The sequence below is a fragment of the Pteronotus mesoamericanus genome, unplaced genomic scaffold (genome assembly GCF_021234165.1).
Source record: "Pteronotus mesoamericanus isolate MK-2021 breed Mesoamerican mustached bat unplaced genomic scaffold, CSHL_Meso_final contig_291, whole genome shotgun sequence".
In the NCBI taxonomy this organism is placed as follows: domain Eukaryota; kingdom Metazoa; phylum Chordata; class Mammalia; order Chiroptera; family Mormoopidae; genus Pteronotus; species Pteronotus mesoamericanus.
In genome coordinates, this window is record NW_026555124.1 from 5,891,547 (window position 1) to 5,912,413 (window position 20,867).

Consider the following 20,867-nt stretch of genomic DNA (forward strand, 5'->3'; position numbering starts at 1 on the left):
CATATGAAATAAATTTCCAATACAAATTGACCTTTTAATTTAATAATATTTACACTTTTAAAAGTACTTATATTATTTTCATCAGTTGTGTTCTAATAATAATTGCAATAACTCAAGCCAGAAAAAAAATTAATAGAGCTTTACGGACAACGGAAATCAAGAAAATATATTACATATGTGTGTGTGTGTGTGTACATACATATTGCAGAAAAGTTTGATAGGTTATCAGTGATACACCCTCAAACATAACAGTGGGATCAAACTGTGGCGGAAATGAATTGTATATCAAATTCCAAAAGGAAAATATAAGATGTTAAATTTCCCAATGTTAAAAAGCTTTATTTTAAATGAAATTATGGTGTTAAATCACTACCATATTTATATTCCCTTGTATAAATTTCACAGATATTTAACATTTTAATTTAGAAATAGTAAGTTACAATAAGCCAGACATTACATCCTTTGCAATTATTTAAATTAATGATGCAACAATAATTAGATAACATTTTAAGAATTCTTTTAAGATTTAGTTTAAGATTTTATATATACACACACGTATGTATGCGTGTGTATACGTGCGTGTGTGTGTGTGCGCGCGCGTGCATAAAATCTCCAACAGAGTGAACCCTCAAACCTCATACAGGTGTTTTTCCTGAAGCTCGGGTCAAGCCCAGTATTTTCACTGGTAAGTAACAAGATTGACTAGTTCAAAACCCTCCTTTTCCTACTAAACTTCATTTTTCCCTCTCGGTCCGCCTGCCCCCATTAGTAAGACCGCTCCAGGTGCACAGGGGTCTCTTTCTCCCTGCCCTCTTCCTTCTCCCTCCCGGGTCTCTGCTCTCCCCCCCCCCCGCCTCCCCCCGCCTCCCCCCGCCTCCAACCCCACGCCCGTCCAAGCTCTCCAGCGCATGCGCTTTTCGCCTCCCTCCCACTCGCGGCTGCTGTGTCATGGCCCAGCGGAAGTCCCGGCCACTCCGGGGAAGCAGATCTTTAAGATGGGAGGGCCCTTTTCCAGTCTTGTCTCCTTTCTCCCAAATACAACTTTGGTCTCCCACAGTGAGGGGTCCCCTACCCTGCACTCTCCCGAACACCTCGTAGTCCACGGATTTGAGGGGCCCTGCGGTAGACATGGCGGCAAGCCCTCTGCCGAGGAGCCGGAGCGAGGTTCGGGGCGCGGCGACTGCAGCGGCAGTGAGGAGGAGGGGGTACATGAGACCGATCGGCGCACCCCGCGCCTGTCACCGGCCCGGGACGCGCGCGCGCCGGGGTCACGCGTCGCAAGGCGGCAAATGAGACTGCGGGGCCTGGGAGCGAGGGCCGCCGGGGACGACTGGAGGGAAGAGGCTGCGTGCCCTGAACCTCAGGCCTCTGTCCCCGCCCCGCCCTCTGGTTGGGACCCGACTGGTTTCCCCGGGAGGACGCGCTCACACCTGAGCGCTCATTTTTCAATGTTTGTAAATAAAAGCCGGGTGCTGTGCCCACGTGTCAGTAGTTTGGTACCCAAAATGAGTGCTTTGGAAATGAAAGATCTGCTAGCCTGGTGATGGAGAGTATTTGGTTACTGAGTTTTTATTGAATATTCAAGTGACTGCCAAACCTATTAGGATTTTGAGCCAGTTCTCAAGGTGATGTCAGCATCCTCTCTACCTCCTCTAATGAATCAGAAAGTCATTAGGCCTGAATCCATATTCTACATGTATTTTGGTATATTCTGGTTTAAAACATCCCCTTTTATGTTAGTGGAAACAGACAAAAATTTTATCTCCTGTTCACTATTACAACGTTTTCATAGTTTTGATTATTATTCAGCAACATCCCAATTGCTAGAAGGTTAAGGCAATTTAAGCTTAGAAAATTTTACTTCCAGGTGAGCTAATATGAAGTTTTAAATTAAAGCAACTCACCACTCCAAAGAATCTGGATACAGCTATTGATAATTTGCTGCTTTCTAGAATGCTAAATCCTTTTATGCATGAGAATTTGCATTTTTCAGCATATTTGTTGGCTTCAATACCGTTACATATGTCTCTGCATCTGGCCATAGAGCTAAAATAGTCCTCTGCAATCTGATTCAATATTATGTGCCAGTTCTAATGGAGAACACCAAAAGTCATCTAAAACTATGTTAGAATGTGGTTAAATCATTTTAAAGTAAAATATATTCTGGAAGCGTTAATTTAGATAGTTTTTTGTAATGAGTTTCCTGGTCTATTACAATTTATGTGTTCCTCTTATCTCCCAGTTCATTCCATGGGTGCTCTAGAATCAACATAGATCTTATGTCATTCTCTATTTTCAATAGCCGTATCTTCAAAGTCTCTCTACACTGCATTCCAAATAAAACCAAAGGTCTTCAGCTTCTGCTAACCTCTGATTACTTGCTTATCCCCATCCTATAGGTTATAGATGCCCTTTAGTCAGGATACTGAATTATTCTGCTCTCTGAACATATCCTGACCTTTTTTTTTTTTTTTAATATTTGCTCTTGGATCTACTTTATCTAGAATACCTCTTCCTAGTCCCAGATCTTCCCCTATACAGTTCAGTGGCCTGTGCAAGTATTTACCAGATTTCATCCTAATTATTAATGTCTTTCCTGCTAGCACTGTGCCTTCCAAGAAGTAATATCTCAGATTGGATTGAGGTCTTGTCACTAATCCTGTCACTGACTGGAAAGATTGACATTTTCCCTTGCTTAATCAATTTTTGACTTTTCTCCACATTTACCCAAAAGTACCCTGTCAATTATTATGTAGCTTTATTATAACTTTAGAAGTGCTATAGCAACATCTGACATTTGCTTACCTAAAAAATTGACTGTGTCTGCCAACAGCAGTATATTATCAAAGAGAAATTATGTACCATTTAAGCATGGATTGCCAACAATATGTGATTTTTAAGAATTTAGAAATTTTATGCAAATGCTACTAATATTTAAACTAATTTTAAATGAGAAACATCTATTTATAATTAGAGAAATTTTTGAAAATAGAAGGAAAAATTATTTATAACCCTAACACAACCTTTATTGTTTGTGAATTTTCTCTCTCTCTCTCTCTCGAAATATAAAAGCAGTGTCTCCTTTTAATTTTAGTCTTTTAATATTTTATTTTAATTTTTTATTTTTTAAATACATTCATCTCCATTTTCCCACCACCACTTTTCTCTGCCTCACCCCTCCCCCACCTCCCATCCTCAGTCCTTCCCCACTTTGGCTTTGTCCATGTGTCCTTCATACATGTTCCTTGACCCTTCCCCTTCTTTTCACCATTACCCCCCTCTCTCCTCCCTGCTCATTACTGTCAGTTTGTTTTTTCTTTCAATGTTGCTGGCTATATTTTGCTTGCTTGTTTGTTTTGTTGATTAGTTTCCATTTATAAGTGAGATCATGTGGTATTTGTCTTTCACCCCCTGGCTTATTTTGCTTAGCATAATGCTTTCCAGTTCCATCCATGCTGTCGTGAAGGGTAGTAGCTGGCTCTTTCTGCTGCATAGTATTCCATTGTGTAAATGTACCATAGTTTTTTGATCCACTCATTTACTGATGGGTAGTTAGGTTGATTCCAGTACTTGGCTATTGAAAATTGTGCTGCTGTGAACATTGGGGTGCATAGGTTCTTTTGAATTGTATTTTGGGATTCTTAGGGTATAATCCCAGCAGTGGAATCACTGGGTCAAAAGGCAGTACCATTTTTAGTTTTTTGATGAAATTCCAAACCGTTTTCCGCAATGACTGCACCAGTCTGCATTCCAACCAACAGGGCACCAATAGGGTTCCCTTTTCTCCACAACCTCGCCAGCACTTGTTGTTTATTATTTTGTTTATGGTGGCCATTCTGACCCGTGTGAAGTGGAATCTCATTGTGGTTTTAATCTGCATTTCTCTGATGGCTAGTGATGCTGACCATCCTTTCATGTCTCTGGGTCCATTGTATGACCTCTTTGGAGAAGTGTCTGTTCAGGTCCTTGGCCCATTTTTAAATTGGATTGTTTATCTTCCTGGAGTGGAGTCATGTGAGTTCTTCATATATTTTGGAGATCAAACCCTTGTCTGAGGTATGATTGGCAAATATATATTCTCATATGATTGGTTCCCTTTTCATTTTGCTGATGATTTCTTTAGCCGTGCAGAGCTTCTTATTTTGATAAAGTCCCATTTGTTTATTCTTTCCTTTATGTCCCTTGCTCTAGGGGACATATTGGTGAAAATATTGTTGCATAGAGTATCTGAGAGTTTCCTGCCTATGTTCTCCTCTAGGACTTTTATGGTGTCGCAACTTATATTTAAATCTTTTATCCATCTTGAGTTTATTTTTGTGTGTGGTGTAAGTTGCTGGTCAAGTTTCATTTTTTTGCATATAGCTGTCCAGCTCTCCCAACACCATTTTTTTGAGGGGCTATTTTTACTCCATTTTGTGCTTCTTCCCCCTTTGTCGAATATTAATTGATCGTAGAAACATGGGTATATTTCTGGGCTCTCTATTCTGTTCAATTGATCTACCTGTCTATTCTTATGCCAGTACCAGACCATCTTGATTACAGTGGCCTTGTAATATAGTTTGATGTCAGGTATTGTGATCCCTCCTACTTTGTTCTTCTTTCTCAAAATTGCTCTGGCTATTTTGGGTCATTTATGGTTCCATATAAATTTTTTAAATGTTTGTTCTATATCTGTGAAATATGTCATTGGTATTTTAATAGGGATTATATTGAATCTATAAATTGCTTTGGGTAGTATAGACACTTTGATGATGTTAATTCTTCCAACCCATAAACACAGTATATGCTTCCATTTATTTGTGTCTTCCTTAATATCTTTCTTCAGTGTTGTGCTGTTTTCTGGTTACAGGTCTTTTATGTCCTTGGTTAAGTTTATTCCTAGGTACTTTATTTTTCTTGTTGCTATAGCAAATGGGATTTTTTTTCCTGATTTCTGATTCTGATATTTCATTGTTGGTGTACAAAATGCCTTCAACTTCTGAATACTCACTTTGTATCCTGCTGTTTTTGCCAAATTCACTTATTAGGTTGAGTAGTTTTTTGGTGGAGTCTATATGGTTTTCTATGTATACTATCATGTCATCTGCAAACAATGACAGTTTTACTTCCTTCTTTCCAATGTGGATGCCCTTTATTTCTTTTTCTTGTCTGATTGCTGTGCCTAGGACTTCTAATAATATGTCAAATAGAAGTGGTGAAAGCAGACAACCTTGTCTTGTTCCTGATCTTAGTGGGAAAGCTTTTAGTTTTTGTCTGTTGAGTATGATGTCGGCTGTAGATTTTTCATATATGTCCTTTAATATGTTGAGGTATGCCCCCTTTACTCCCACTTTGCTGAGTGCTTTTTTCATAAATGGATGTCATACCTTATAAATGCTTTTTCTGCATCTATTGATATGATCATGTGCTTTTTGTCTTTCCTTTTGTTTATGTGATGTATTATGGTTATTGATTTGCAAATATTGAACCATCCTTGCATACCTGGGATGAATCCCACTTGATCATGGTGGATGATCTTTTTAATCTATTGCTGGATGTGGTTTACCAATATTTTGTTGAGGATTTTAGCGTCCATGTTCATCAGTGATATTGGCCTGTTGTTTTCTTTCTTTGTTGTGTCTTTCTCTGGTTTGGGGATTAGGATGATGCTGGCCTCATAAAAAGAGTTTGGGAGTCTTCCCTCTTCTTGGATTTTTTGGAATAGTCTGAAAAGGACAGGGGTTAGCTCTTCCTTAAATGTTTTGTAAAATTATCCTGTGAAACCGTCCAGCCCCAGGCTTTTGTGTGCCAGGGTTTTTTGATGACTGCTTCAATTTCCCCACCTGTTATCGGTCTTTTCAGGCTTTCTGTTTCTTCTTCATTCAGCGTTGGAAGGTTATATTTTTTAGAAATTTGTCCATTTCACCCAGGTTTTAAAATTTCTTGGCATATAATTGTTCATAGTAATTTCTTATAGTCCTTTGTATTTCTGTGGTAACAGTTATTTCTCCTCTTTCATTTCTAATATTACTTATTTGAGTCCTTTTTCTTTTTCTTTCTTTTTTTTTTTTTTTTTGAGTCTGCCTAAAGGCTTTTCGATTTTGTTAGATTTTGTTTACCTTTTCAAAGAACCAGCTCCTGGATTTGTTGATCCTTTTAATTGTTCTTTTAGTCTCTATGTCATTCAATTCTGCTCTGATCTTGATTTTTTTTTCTTCTTTCTACTTGCTCTAGGCTTTGTTTGTTGTTGTTTCTACAGTTCTTGAAGATGTAGAGCTAGGTTGTTTATTTGAAAGGTTTCTATCTGTTTTAGGTAGACCTGCATTGCTATAAACTTCCCTCTCAGGACTGCCTTCACAGTGTCCTATAGGTTTTAGACTGTTGTGTGTTCACTTTCATTCGTTTGCAGAAACTTTTTGATTCCTTCTTTGGTCTCATTATTGACCCATTCATTGTTTAATAGCATGCTATTCAGTCTCCATGAATTTGAATGTTTTGAGTTTTTTCTTTTTTTCTTTTTTTTTTTTTTTAGAATAACAAAAAATATTTTACTAAAACATAGGATTTACAGAAGTTTTCAGACAAGCCATACAAAATGGTGACAAGCTTTTTCTTGAAGGGAAGATTCTACATTTGACAGCAAAGTCACAATGTTATTAGTGAGGACCGTAATATTTAATGTTCCCATTTTGGTTCAAAACAATCAAGCTTGTCCATCTACAGCGTCTAAATAAAGTTAGACTTGGCTAGAGAGCATATTCTAAAGAACTGGTTAGCTGCTTTTAACCAATGCAATTAAATCACCATAAAAAGGGGGAAAGGAGCCCATAAATTTAAAACTACTTCCCCCCTCAAAAAAAATAAAGAAAAACACCCATACTCCTGCAGCAAACCCTGATAACTACCTTCATTCACAGTGCTTTATACTTAAATCATGATGGGGGAAATGAATAAAAGCAGAGAGGGGCCACTGCTTTTAAACGTTTCACAACAATCCAGATAATACTTCTAGCCTCTGCTCATGCTTTATAACAGTGAATCAGTACAAGACATAGATTTGCTAATATGCATTTAATCACCAAAGGACTGAAGATGTTGGGCTTTTATTCTGTAATGTTTCTAAGACTGTGTCCATTAAATGCAAACAAAAAAGGAAGAAGTCTTGGCAGAACAGGAGAAGTGAAACACACTTGATCAGATTGATTTAAATATTATTCATGGCGTATAGCCTAGTCCATGTTCTAGCTGTTTCTATGGCTTGGGCTTCGTTCGTCTTCCACTGCTCCGCTACATCATTTGCTAACGGATCGTCAGGATTGGGAGCACTTAACAAAGCCTGGATCGATAGCAGAACTGTGCGGATCTGCAGTGCTGGGGACCACTTATCTTTCAAAATATCTAAACTTATTCTTCCCAACTTTTCTACATTAGGATGATAAATTTTAGCCATGAAACGTACTTTAGGTGCTGCCATCAGGTATTCTTCTGGAAGAAATAGTTCAAGTTTAAAAGTCCCTCCCTCAAAGGGGGAATCCTGGGGGCCAGCAATGACCACATGAAAATAACGGGTGTTGCTCTCATCTGGTTCCGCTTTAATGCCAGGAACTGGTTCTGCCAGCAAACGCTGGGTTTCCTTGATAATCCTGCGGGCAGCACGGCCATCTTGTCAGATCCCAAGTTCGGCCTCCGGTCTAGTCCTGAATTTTTTCCTTGAGGTCGGTTTGTAGTTTCAAGCCCTTGTGGTCCAAGAAAATGCTTGTTATGATTTCAATTTTCCTGAATTTGTTGAGGCTTGTTTTGTGTCCTATCATGTGGTCTATCTTTGAAAGTGTTCCATGTGCATCTGAAAAGAATGTGTCTTTCCTTCTTTGGGATGAAAGGTTATATGTATAACTGATATATATATATCAGTTAAGTCCATTTGACCTAATGTGTCATTCAGTTCCAAAGTATCCTTGTTGATGTTTTGCTGGGAAGATCTATCCATTTTTGACAGTGGGATGTTAAAATCCCCTACTATCACTGTGTTGCTGTCTATATCTTTCTTGAGGTTCTCCAAGATTTTCTTTATATATTTGGGTACTCCTATGTTGGGTGCATGTAGGTTTACAATGTTTATGTCTTCTGGATGGATTCTTCCTTTGAGTATTATTATAAAGTGTCCTTCTGTGTCTCTTGTTATGGCCTTTGTTTTGAAACCTATTTTGTCTGATATAAGTATTGCTACCCTGACTTTATTTTCCTGTCCATTTTCATGGAATTTTTTCCATCCCTTTACTTTCAGTCTGTATAGATCCTGTGTTCTGAGGTGGGTCTCTTGTAGGCAGAATATGTGTTGGGTCACATTTTCTAATCCATTCAACTACCCTGTGTTTTTTTATTGGAGCATTTAATCCATTTACATTTAAAGTTATTATTGCTAGGTACTTCCCTTTGTACCTGTGTTCCTCTCTTTCTCACTCTTTTTCTTCAACTTCTTAAAGAATTCCTTTTAGCATATCTTGCAGAGCTGGTTTGGTGGAGGTATATTCTTTTAACCTTCTTTTGTCTGGGAAACTCCTTATTTTGCCTAGAGTTTTAATTGAGAGCATTGCTGGGTAGAGTAGTCTTGGTTATAGGCCTTTGCTTTTCATTACTTGGAATATTTCTTGCCATTCTCTTTGGCTTGCAGTGTTTCTGTTGAGAAGTCAAATGCTAGCTATATCGGGGCTCCCTTATATGTTACTACCTCTTTCTCTCTTGCTTCCTTTAGGATTCTCTGTTTGTCTTTGATATTTGCCATTTTAATGATGATATGTCTTGGAGTGGGCCTCATTGGGTTCCTCTTGAATGGGACCCTCTGTGCTTCCTGGACTTGTGTGACTTTTTCTCTCCTCCAATTAGGGAAGTTTTCCATCATTATTTTTTCAAGCAGGTTCTCTATCCTTTCTTCCTCTTCTTCTCCTTCTGGTATCCCTATTATATGCATATTATTACATTTCAGGTTGTCCTGCATTTCCCTAAAGACCTCTTCATTCTTTTTGAGTCTTTTTTCATTTTCTTGCTCTTTCAAGGAGCTTTTTTCTAACTTATTCTCCAGCTTGCTGATTCAATCCTCTGCTTCATCTAGCCTGATTTTGATTCTTTCTACTGTGCTTTTCAATTCAGAAATTATATTCTTCATTTCCACTTGCCTTTTGTTGATAGTTTCTATATCCTTTTTCATGCTGATATATTTTGCAGTAAGTTCCTCATAAGTTTCCCTGTAGTTTTTGATAATTCTCCTTGACCTCACTGAGCTCATTGAGCTTCCTTAGAACCGTTGTTTTGAACTCAATATCTGATAGATTACTTCCCTCTATTTCAATTTGTTCTCTTTCTGGGGATTCTTCCTTTCCCTTTGATTGGGGGTTGTTTCTTTTTCTTCCCATTATTTGTGAGGCTCTTTTTTTTTTTTTTGGATTCTGCTTCTTAAGTTGCTCTGTCTTGACTTTCTGACTTTGTGGTATGAACTTACATTGTAGGAGACCTATGAGATTCAGTGGTGCAGTCTCCTTGATCTCCTAAACTTGCTGCTCTTTGAATGCCTTTTATGCTGTCTCTTGCTGTTTTTTTCTTTAAGGATCTGCCTCTGACGATGTCAGATGTTGACCACATCTGTTTGAGAATTCCAGGAATCTACTGCCTGTGGCTGTCTCCTTCAGTTGTTCATCTAGTCACTCTGCACTCAGCAGTCAGGCTGAGACAACATAGGACAGGGCTATTGTTTCCTCTCATGCCGCTACCACTCTGGGGAGTGGTCTACCTGAGCCAGATGGCTGCTGCTGTATGAGGGAGGAGTCAGCACCAGGATCCTGCCAGCTACTTACTTTCTCAGTTCTCTCCCCCAAACCTCCATCTCCAGTGTCCCCTCCAGTGTCTCTAGTTTATTCTGCACCCCCTTTATCCAGAGATCTACCATCTGTGGCTGCCACTCTGTATTCAGCAGTCAGGCCTAAGCACTACAGGGCCAGAGCAGAGTCCCTCCTGGGGGCAGGGCTATTGTTTCCTCTCACTCTGCTGCCACTCAAGGGTGTGGTCTGCCTGAGCAAGATGACTGCTTCCATGTGGGGGATGACTCAGCACTTGGATCCCACCAGTTATTCCCTCAGTTCTCTCCCCAAAGCTGCCTTCCCCAGTCTCTCCTCAGGTGTCTCTATCCCACTCTGCCCCCACCTTTTCTGGAGCCCAAGGTAAGTGGCTGCAAATAAAAATGTATGCGCCGGCCCTTTAAACAGATCTTTGCATCTCCAGCTGCCCATCTTTGGCAGAGAACAACCCTACCACTTTTCGCAGCTGGTTGTTACCTGTGTACTTTTTTGGCTCTGGTGCTGTCAGCTGGGGATCCTCACTTAAGGCGTAAACCCCACTCTCCTCAGGGCGATCCAACTGGCCATTTAAATATCCCTTTGGTACTGCAGCCCGTGGGTTCCCAACCAGCCTTCTCAAGTCTCCACCACACTCCTTACCAGTTAGGTTATGCTAAAGCTGATTCTTCTGTCTTTCCAAAGTTATAAGGCTTCTCTCTCACTGTTGTTCAGTTGTTTGTTCTGGGTGATTTCTTCACAATTTAGTTGTAATTCAGATTGGGAGGAGGGTCCTGGGAGGAGGTCAGTGTAACTTCCATTCACTCCTCCGCCATATCGCCTCTCTTAGTACTCTTCATATATATTTTTAAGTAGTTAAAATCATAGTACACTCTTCACTTTGGGCTTTGTTTGTTCTTTTTACAAGGACAGCATTATCCTAATTCCAAACTAGATAAGACACTACAAAAGAAAAAGAAAATTATAGGCCAAAATCCCTGATTAACATAGATACTAAAATTCTCAACAAATTATTAGCAAACCGAATACAGCAATACATCAAAAAGATCATATAGTATGATCAAGTAAGATTTATCCCAGGTATGCAAGTTTGGGAAAGCATTCACAAATCAATAAATGTGATATACCGCCTAAACAAAATGAATGATAATAATCACATAATCATATTACGTCATAGATGCAGAGAAAGCATTTGATAAAATCCAGCATGGACTTATAAAAACTCTCAGCAGAGTGGGAATATACCTAAACATAATAAAAAGCTGTATAAGACAAGCCAACTGCCAGCCTGATATTCAATGGGCAAAAACTACAAGTGCTCCCTTTAAGATTGGGAACAAGACAGGGATGTCTGCTTTTACCTCTCTTATTTAACATAGTACTGGAAGTCCTAGCCATAACAACTAGACAAGAAAAAGAAATAAAAGGCATCCAAATTGGAAAGGAAGAAATAAAACTCATTTTTTGCAGATGACATGATACTGTGTATAGAGAACCCTAAATATTCCACCAACAAACTACTAGAACTGATAAATGAATTTAGTAAAGGATACAAAATTAATATTCAGAAATCAGTTACATTTTTATATGCCAATAACGAACTAACAGAAAAGGAAATTAAGAAAACAACCCCATTCATAATTGCTTCAAAAAGAATAAAATACCCAGGAATAAATCTAACCGAGGAGGTAGAAAACCTGTACTCAGAAAATTATGACACTGAAGAAGATACAAGTAAGTGGAAGCACATACTATGGTCATGGAGAGGAAGAATTAGCATCATTAAAATGTCCATATCATCCAAAGCAATCTATAAATTCAATGTACTTCCTATCAAGATTCCAATGATGTATTTCACAGAACAAGATCAAATGTTTCAAAAATTTATATGGAACCACAAAAGGCCCCACAAGCTACAGCAATCCTGAAAAAGAGGAACAAAATTGGGGAATCACACTACCTAATATCAAAGTATACTATAAGGCCATAGTAATCAAAACAGCATGGTACTGGCATAAAAACAAACACACAAATCAATGGAACAGAATAAAGAGCTCAGAAATAAACCCACACATTTATAATCAATTAATATTTTACAGAGGAAGCAAGTATATATCCAATACAGTGGGCTAAAGGTAGTTTATTCAATAAATGGTGGTAGAAAAATTGGACAGATGCATGCAGAAAAATGAAATTAGACCACCTCCTTATGTCACACAGAAGAATAAATTCAAAATGGAGTAAAGACTTAAATGTTAGACTTTAAACCATAAAAAATCTAGAGGAAAACATAGGCCGTAAAATCTCAGACATTGTTCATAGCAACATTTTTTCTAATACATCTCCTCAGGCAAAGGAAACAAAAGAAAAAACAAACAAATAGGACTACATCAAGCTAAAAAGTTTTTGACATCAAACTAAAATGTTTCTGCACAGCAAAGGAAACCATTAAAAAACAATGAAAAGAGAACCCAGTGAATGGGAGAACATATTCACCAATACATCTGATAAGGGGTTAATATCTAAAATTTATAAAGAACTTATAAAACTCAACACACAAAAAAAGCAAATGATCTAATTTAAAACTGGACAAAGGACCTGAATAGATACTTCTCCAAAGAAGACGTACGAGTGGCCAATAGACATGAAAAGATACCCGATGTCACTAATCATCAGACAAATGCAAATTAAAACCACAATGAGATATCTCCTCACACCAGTCAGAATGGCTATCATCAATAAATCTAGAATATACCATACTCTAGAAGTGAGGAAACAGTAGGGGGAAATATGCTTAGTACTGAGTGCTTTAAAAAACATGAAATAGCTCTGGTTGGTGAGGTTCAGTGGATTGAATGCTGACCTGCAAACTGAAAGGTCGCTGGCTGGATTCCCAGTCAGGGCACATGACTGGGTTGCGGGCTGGGTTTCTCTCCCTCTCTTTCTCCCTCCCTTCCCCTCTCTCTAAAAATAAATAAATAAATAACCTTAAAAAAAGAAAATATGAAATATGCATCTATAAGCCTTGAGCAAGACAAGGTTAAACTTTAGATGAAGAGGGGGCAATCAGAGATACCGCTGCTGGGACACATCATAGAGGCAGAAGATGGCCATGCTATGTTTTGAACAGAGTGCACCCAGGCTCTGAGCTATAGCATCAAGATAGGGAAGGGGAGAAAGGGACAAGCACCAACTCAGACAAAAAGTAGTCAATAGAAGCCCTTCTCTTCCTAATATCCCCAAGCGCAGTCTTCAGCTAGTCTCAGATTTGCTTTTCTTATGGAATTAAGAAGCCTCTCTGGGGAAAACATCACTTTGATTCCTCCTTAGTACGCAGACACACAGACACATACACTCTCTCTTAATCCCTGAAAGGCACAGACCACAGTTACCCTCAGATCTGGGCTAGTGTGACATCGAGGGTCCTCCTGTCTCTAAAAGACTTCCTCTATTCTCTGTAACTACATGTGATGATAGATGTTAACTAAATTTATTGTGGTAACCATTTTTCAGTATATGTAAAACAAGTCATTATGCAATATACCTTAAGCTTATACAGTGCTATGTGTCATATCTCAATAGAATGAAAAAGTTTTTCAGTCACCAGAATTTTTTCCCATTGCCTTTTAATGTGTCACCCTGAATTACACCAACTAATATTAAAGAAGCAACTTTGCTACGTTGACAGTAATGCAAGTTTCCCTACCTCCTGTCAAATTTCTGCTGAGTATTAAAAAAAAGAAGAAAACATTTATAATTCTTTAGTGATTTTTTTTTAACCTTGCAGAGTGATCCCTTAAGTATTGGATAATTGGTAACTATTTTGTAAAAAAAAATCTCTTAAATCCCATTAAGAAATCAACTTGCAGAGTACCTGAGAGATAGCGGCCAAAGTAGAAGCAGGAGAATGAAATAAAATTAAATCATTCAAAATTAACTGAATTTAACCAAAGTGACTCCTGAAAGGGGAGGGTGAAGTGAAAAGATTGATTGGTTCTTGAGTCTAAGGGTTTATAAAGGATGGGAACAGACTTTCAGCTCAATCACTGGTCCCTGAAAAATAAGGAAGAAAACAAACAAACAATTCATCAATTTCATGATGGCTTTGTTGGAACACTGGATTGGCATAAACTATAAAACATCAATACAAATCTCTTTCTAGCTTGCTTTCCTGTTCTCAGAGTTGGAAAGTTTAAAGCTGTATACCCCAGACATTCCTGCGATTAGGATTCATTATGTGAGAGAGATTCTGCCATCAGAAGGACCACGTTATATGTAGGGGAAGAGTGTGAGTCAGGCAGAATTATCTGCTGCTCGTTCTATGATTGCACAGTTATGGTGGAGCTTCATTTTTCTGGGCATTGTTTGCTGAGGTAACCATGAATGTAGCTTCTTGGACACCAAGAGGCAGGGTGCAAGACGTTGTTTTATTAGTTAGTATGTTAATACCGGCAGTTGTGATGGGTTCTGGAGTGGCAACTTCCTGGAAGTGGCAGTTTCCAGACCATGGCAGCTTCCGGATGGTGGCATAATTTTAAACCAGCAGCTTCCCAATTCAGCACATTCTGATTGCTGAAGAATCAGTAGCTCTCTTTGTGGCCCAGTTCGGCAGAAAGATTTGATCCTGAAACGTTAGCCTCAACTCTGGCTGCACGTTGGAATCACTAGGGGAGCTTATTAACTCTACACGTACGCACGCCCAAAAGTTCTGATTCACTATGTGAATCCCAGAATGAATATTCTTGAAAGCAACCCAGATGCCTGTGATATGAAGCTAAAGTTGAGAACCACTGACCCAGAGACTCAACAACTCCATAAGCCATTTAATACCCTATGGTAAATCCATTTCTGTTTAAACTGCCTAGAATGAACTATTTTTTCTGTAACTCAAGCTTGGCCAATGCAATGCCTTGGGGTAAAATCTTCACAATCAGAGTAAACCAAAATTTAAGCACAATGAAAGTTCAAATATCCCATCCCCTGCTGTCAATAAAGGAACAATAAAATTTTCAGTGCTTACAAAGAGAAGAAATGAAGATTATAAGAAAAAAAAGCAAGCTAAGAATAATGATAAAACTAAACCTAGAGTTTTGATACACGTTTTTGTCAAGAGATTGTATCATGAAAGCTTAGGTAACATATTCTGTAAATCAGTTACATCCTGCTTTTTTATTTTTGTGTACTTGCTTTGCAGCTGTAATGTTTTATTTTGAAAAAAATTAATGAAATAACATTCAAAATAACCCTCCCAATGCCCTGTTTAAATGAACCATAATTTCTGGCCCGTTGCTGCCACCTACCAACTATCCAAGGTAAGGCCGGTCATGTGAATATGCTCACTACTCCAATTTTCCAGGAACATTGTTAGTACCACCTACATTTTCTCTTATTTCAGTATCATACTTCAAAAATACATGTACTTTTAGGCACATGCTAACCCCTTAAATGATAAGTGGTTTAAGTGTTAGGGCTCTTCACTCAACAAATCACTTAAATATGAAGTTATTTGACCCTCACTTACTATTAAATAAGGATGGTATAGGAAATGCAACACAATAAAATTCATTCAGCAAATGTTGATTGAACTCGTGCTATATAATAGGAATTATTGGTTACAGAATAGTTACCTACATCATAAAATTAGCCTTCTTTAAAGGTCATGTGTTTTAGAGATATTATATAAATAAAAAGATTATCTGGCTAAATAAAACTTTGGATTATGGAAAGATTTCATCTAGAATTATTTACTTTTCACTACCATTTATAAAATCTCACCTTAAAAAGGTTGACAATAATGAGTGTAATAAAGTGTCACTAAATCAGGACTTACCACATATTTTGCTGATTGAATATATGTGGTTTCTTCTTGAGTTAGTGAGTAGTATACTAACTTACATCTCCAGTAGCATTTTACACTTATTAAGACACTTTTGTATACCAGCTCCCATTTGAAGTCTATAGTAACCCTGTGAACTAAGTAGAGCAGGCACTATCTCTATTTTAGAGACAAGGAAATTGCCTCCGAACATAGGATTGCCCAAGGTCACCCAGGTAAAATTCCTACTTCTTTCCACTCTACCTTCAAGCAGCCTTTCACTCACTCATTCAATAAATATCCTTTGAGTGCTTACTGTGCGTTATGTGTAGGTACTGAAGAGATGGTGATGTCTAATTTAGAGACATGGTGGGATAGGGCACAGAGATATTGTCACAAAAGGTCTCTGAGGAAGTAATATCTGAAAGATGTATAGGAATGGGCCAGGAAGAAAGGTGGGAGAATTTAATTCAGGCAGAGAGAACTCCATAGAAAATGCCTGAGCTCCTGAAACAGGAGGAGTTGAAAGAAGACCAGTGTGGCTGAACAATTCTTAAAAAGGGGAAAGGTGTTATTAAAGTGGCTATCAGTCCAGGCAAGAAGAAACTTATGTGCCAGACTTACACATAAGCCCTGGTAAAGAGTCCGGTCTCAGTTCTGAGGACAGTGGAAGGCAGTGAAAAGTGCTCAGGCTCTCTGTCCCCTGCTGTAAGTCAGAAAATTTCTTGAGTGGAGGCACAAATAAGCACATGATGTTCAACTCACTTCAGTTCATTTCCCTTTTCTCCCGAATCTTGGCACATCAAGTCCTGGATACTTTAGCTCCTTTCTAATGTCTTCAAATACCTGGAGTTTTGATTTAGTTTGGTTTCATCCAGTTTCCCCCACACACACATTTGTGCACATTTATTTCTTATTCTTAGAATTAATTATGTACATATTCCGGCCTGAGATTTTTAGCTCTAGAGTTTTCAGTTAGGAAGTAAAATTATAGCAATGTGAGATGAAACCATATGAAGATTTATTCTCCTTTATATTTGTTATATATATTATTAAAACCAGGTAAATATGTATTCCCTTCACATTAATTTTCTCTGTGGGGAAAAGAGAACCCTCTGGGGAAAAAAATGTGATGTTTCAAAAACTACTTGATGAATCTTTTCTATTAAAGTTGTGTAAGATTTAATTGTGGCTAGTGTTTGACTAGCCCCACTTATAATTTCATCTTACTATAGTTGATAACTTTCAAAACAAATGAACATTAAAAAGAAAGGTTAGAGTGCAAATCCCTAGTAAAATACACACAAAAAAATTCATACACACAATAAAATGTACCAGTACAAAAAATAAGGCCAAAATATACTCAGTGTGACATTTTATTATGTTTTTTAGCTTTGGTTCCTTCTTTTTCCTTACACCAGTTTACTATGAAAATAGTCTTTCATTTTTACATTGTAATCTAATTGTTCATAAAGCCCAAAACTATAGGTTACAAATGTATATGGAGTTTTGACAATAAAATGACATATGTTAACACAACGTCTTTTGTATAGTAAAAAGTATTCTACTTATTTTGCCATTAACAGTTGCCTTGTTTAAGAGAGTTTATACACATTAAGTAACAAACACTGTCAACTAGCATATCAGCACTTCCAATGTTGAATCAATCAGGTATTACCTAGCATTGAATTTTTGAAGCTATTCATCTTATAAATTCAAAATCGCTACTCAATCCCATGTTCTAAAATCTGCACTTTGGAGATACATTTTTATGATGATGACAAAATAAAATTATGTAAAGAATGTTATCAAACATAGTATAAAAATACAATTACAGAAATATGAAAACAGCACCTTTTCTTAACTTCAAATGTAGATTTCTATCTTAAATTTTATCAAAAATCACAGAGAACATCTAGGTAACTGGAACATACAGAAAGGCTGAGAAAAAAATTAATTGGAACTAGGGTTTATTACAGACCATGGTGATAAAATAATTTATTCAAAATATCCATTAATTGGAAAACACTTCTTTTATTCATTCCCTCTCCCCTCTCTTCTTTATATTGTTTTAACAGATGCTGTGGTCTTCTACAAAGTGTTAAAATTTCACTTAAAGAAATATAACAAATAGTCTGGCCAAGATGGAGGCACAGATAGTCAAGCTCTACCTCCTCAAACAGTAAGGAGGATCACAACTAACTTCAAAACAAAAACAACCAGAAGTGCCAGAAAATAGAACTGTATGGAAGCCTGACAACCAAAGATTTATTTTTTTTTAAAGATTTTATTTATTTATTTTTAGAGAGAGGAGAGGGAGGGAAAAAAAGAGGGAGAGAAATATTAATGTGTGGTTGTCTCTCAGGTATCCCCAACTGGGGACCTGGACTGCAACCCAGGCATGTGCCCTGACTGGGAATTGAACCTGCGACCCTTTGGCTCACAGGCCAGTGTTCAATCCACTGAACCACACCAGCCAGCATAGATTTAAAGAATAAACATTCATCCAGGTGGGTAGGAGGGACAGAGATGGGGAGCCAGAGTAGACAGGATGTGGTGTGGCGGTGGCGGCAGCTGGTGGAACAGGCAGTCCCACATTCATGTGAGGTGGATAAAAACCAGAAGGGACACCTGGGGAGTGAGTCAGGGTGCCAGCATCAGGAAAATAAAGCCTCATAACTTCTGCCTATAAAAATCAGTGGGGGTTGGGGTGGCAGAAGAAACTGCCAGCCTCTCAGGACACCTTCAACTACTTAAAGGACACACATGATCCTAGATCATATGCGAACACATCGACTCTGGTATTCAGCAATAGAGCAGCAGCTAGAAGGGCACTAGTCACATTTGGGAAATGGGGTGACTGGAAACAGGCGAGAGCCAAATAAATGGCATTGTTCCTTTTCTAACCCTTCTGCCACATATACCACAAAGCAATGAAGACGGTTCCCCCACCCCCGGCGATACCTAAGGCTCCACCCCTTACAATGTAACAGGTACACCAAGACAGGGAGTTAAAGCAGCTCTACCTAATATACAGAAACAAACACAGGGAGGCTGCCAAATTGAGGAGACAAAGAAATATGGCCCAAATGAAAGAACAGGTCAAAACCCCAGAAAAAGAACTAAGCAAAATGGAGATAGCTAGCCTATCAGATGCAGAGTTCAAAACACTGGTGATGTGGATGCTCAGGGAACTCACTGAGTACAGCAAACACATAAGGAAGAAATGAAGGCTACACTAAGTGAAATAAAGAAAAATCCATAGGGAACCAACAGTGAAGGGAAGGAAGGCAGCGTTCAAATCAACAATTTGGAACATAGGTAGAAATAAACAGTCAACTAGTGCAGAATAAAGGGACAAGAATTCAAAAAAATGAGGAGAGAATAAGAAGACTCTGGGACATCTCTGTAAGGGCCAACATCTGAATCACAAGGATGCCAGAAGGAGAAGAGGGAGAGCAAGAAATTGAAAACTTATTTGAAAAAATAATTGAGAAAACTTCCCTAATTTGATGAAGAAAATAGATACACAAGTACAGGAAGCACAGGGAATCCCAAACAAGGTGGACCCAAAGAGGACTACACCAAGACACATCATAATTAAAATACCAAAGGTTAAAGATAAAAAGAGAATCTTAGAAGTGGCAAGAGAAAGACAGAGAGTTACCTACAAAGGAGTTCCCATAAGACTATCACCTGATTTCTCAAAAGAAACTTTGCAGGCAAGAAGGGGCTGGCAAAAGGTATTCAAAGAGATGAAAAGCAAGGACCTACATCCCAGATTACTCTATCCAGCAAAGCTATCATTTAGAATGGAAGGGCAGAGAAAGTGCTTCCCAGACAAGGTAAAGCTAAATTAGGAGTTCATCATCACTAAGCCCTATTATATGAAATGTTAAAGAGACTTATTTAAGAAAAAGAAAATTAAAACTATGAATGGTAAAATAACAACAAACTCACTGCTATCAACAACTGAATCTAAAAAAACAAAAACAAAGCAAATGACTAGAACAGGAACAGAATCATAGAAATGGAGACCACAGGGAGGGTTATCAGTGGAGAGGAGGAAGGGGGAAAGGGGAGAAAAGGTCAGGGATTAAGAAGCATAATTTGTAGGTACAAAATGGACACGGGATGTTAAGTACAGCACAAGAAATGGAGATGCTAAAGAACTTATATGCATGATCCATGGACATGAACTGATGGGGGGGAGTGCTGGAGGGAAGGAGGTACCTGGCAGAGGGGGGCAGAGGGGGAAAATTGGGGACACTGTAATAGCATGATCAATAAAATATACTTAAAAAATATATATAAATACTTTAAAATAATGAAAATAAATTGATATGCCTTAGAAACAGTGTTCTTGTGAAGTTTTGGTCTTCTTAACAGGTGATGGCCAAAACCCAAACTGTAGAATAATACTCAGAAACTTAAAGTTCAATTTAGATATTGATAATAGGTCTCCATTTTAATAAGGCGTTTGAAGGATATTACAATTTCAGTGCTTCAACAAGATCATCAATGTCTTCATCATCATCTCCAATATCATCAAATTGGATTTCATCATCCCCAGGACCAAATGTATCTGTTTCATTGATTTTAGCATGTTCTGGAAGCTCGCCATATGCCTTCAGACTTCTAGCTTCGTCTGCATTGTACTTTAAAATCACATCAGCTTTGTTATCCTGATAGTCTCGCAGACCAACCAATATAATGTCTGAGGTATTTATCCAAACCTTTTTTCTCAACTTTCCTCTGATATGGCATAACCTCTTCACACCATCAAAGCACATTGCTTCTAGCCGTCCATTTCCCAACATTTTGATGACCTGAGCATACTCTTGTCCATCTTCTTTAAAGACTAATTCTCTTTTTTCAGATTCATTCTCATTCTTACCTCTCCGCCTGTTTTTACCTCCTTTACCCTTATTCTTGGGCATGGCTGTGCCGATGGCTTCCTGGCATTTCCCACTCTCATCCAGTGGTTCCTGCGCAACGGTGACGCCTGCAAAGGGACCCATGAGACGACGCAATTGCAGATCTCGTGCGTGGGGACACCACTGTGACTGAGTTCTAGGGTGATGCGTAGGCGCCCACGCTCCTGGATAAGCAAATGGCGTCGCTGCCGCTGGCGTCACAGCTCTGGCCAGTTTTGATCGTTGTCTGGTCTGTTATAAGCTAACCCGAAGCAAGTCTTCTTTAAGGGTTATTTCATTATGCCTCATCAC

General features: G+C 38.4%; 3 protein-coding genes across 3 annotated transcripts in view; all 3 read right to left on the bottom strand.

Moving 5' to 3' along the window:
• Positions 1 to 1,356, bottom strand: part of ACYP2 (acylphosphatase 2) — a 129,563-nt gene extending 128,207 nt beyond the window's left edge. Inside the window, exon 1 of the mRNA XM_054575445.1 lies at positions 1,073 to 1,356. Within this exon, the coding sequence (XP_054431420.1) occupies positions 1,073 to 1,211 (139 nt within the window). The 5' untranslated portion in view covers positions 1,212 to 1,356. The remainder of the gene's footprint in view (positions 1 to 1,072) is intronic.
• Positions 1,357 to 7,183: 5,827 nt separating this feature from the next.
• Positions 7,184 to 7,645, bottom strand: LOC129072019 (ubiquitin-conjugating enzyme E2 N-like; the record flags this gene model as incomplete). Its single annotated transcript, XM_054575395.1, has 1 exon — positions 7,184 to 7,645. A coding segment is annotated over one exon (462 nt), but the record flags the coding sequence as incomplete, so codon positions are not given.
• A 12,484-nt stretch (positions 7,646 to 20,129) lies between these two features.
• On the bottom strand, positions 20,130 to 20,579 carry LOC129072020 (eukaryotic translation initiation factor 1A, X-chromosomal-like). Its single transcript, XM_054575396.1, has 2 exons — positions 20,376 to 20,579; positions 20,130 to 20,324 (listed from the first exon to the last, which is right to left on the bottom strand). Exons 1-2 carry the CDS (start codon positions 20,577 to 20,579, stop codon positions 20,130 to 20,132), a joined length of 399 nt encoding a protein of 132 aa, XP_054431371.1.
• Positions 20,580 to 20,867: the final 288 nt, after the last annotated feature.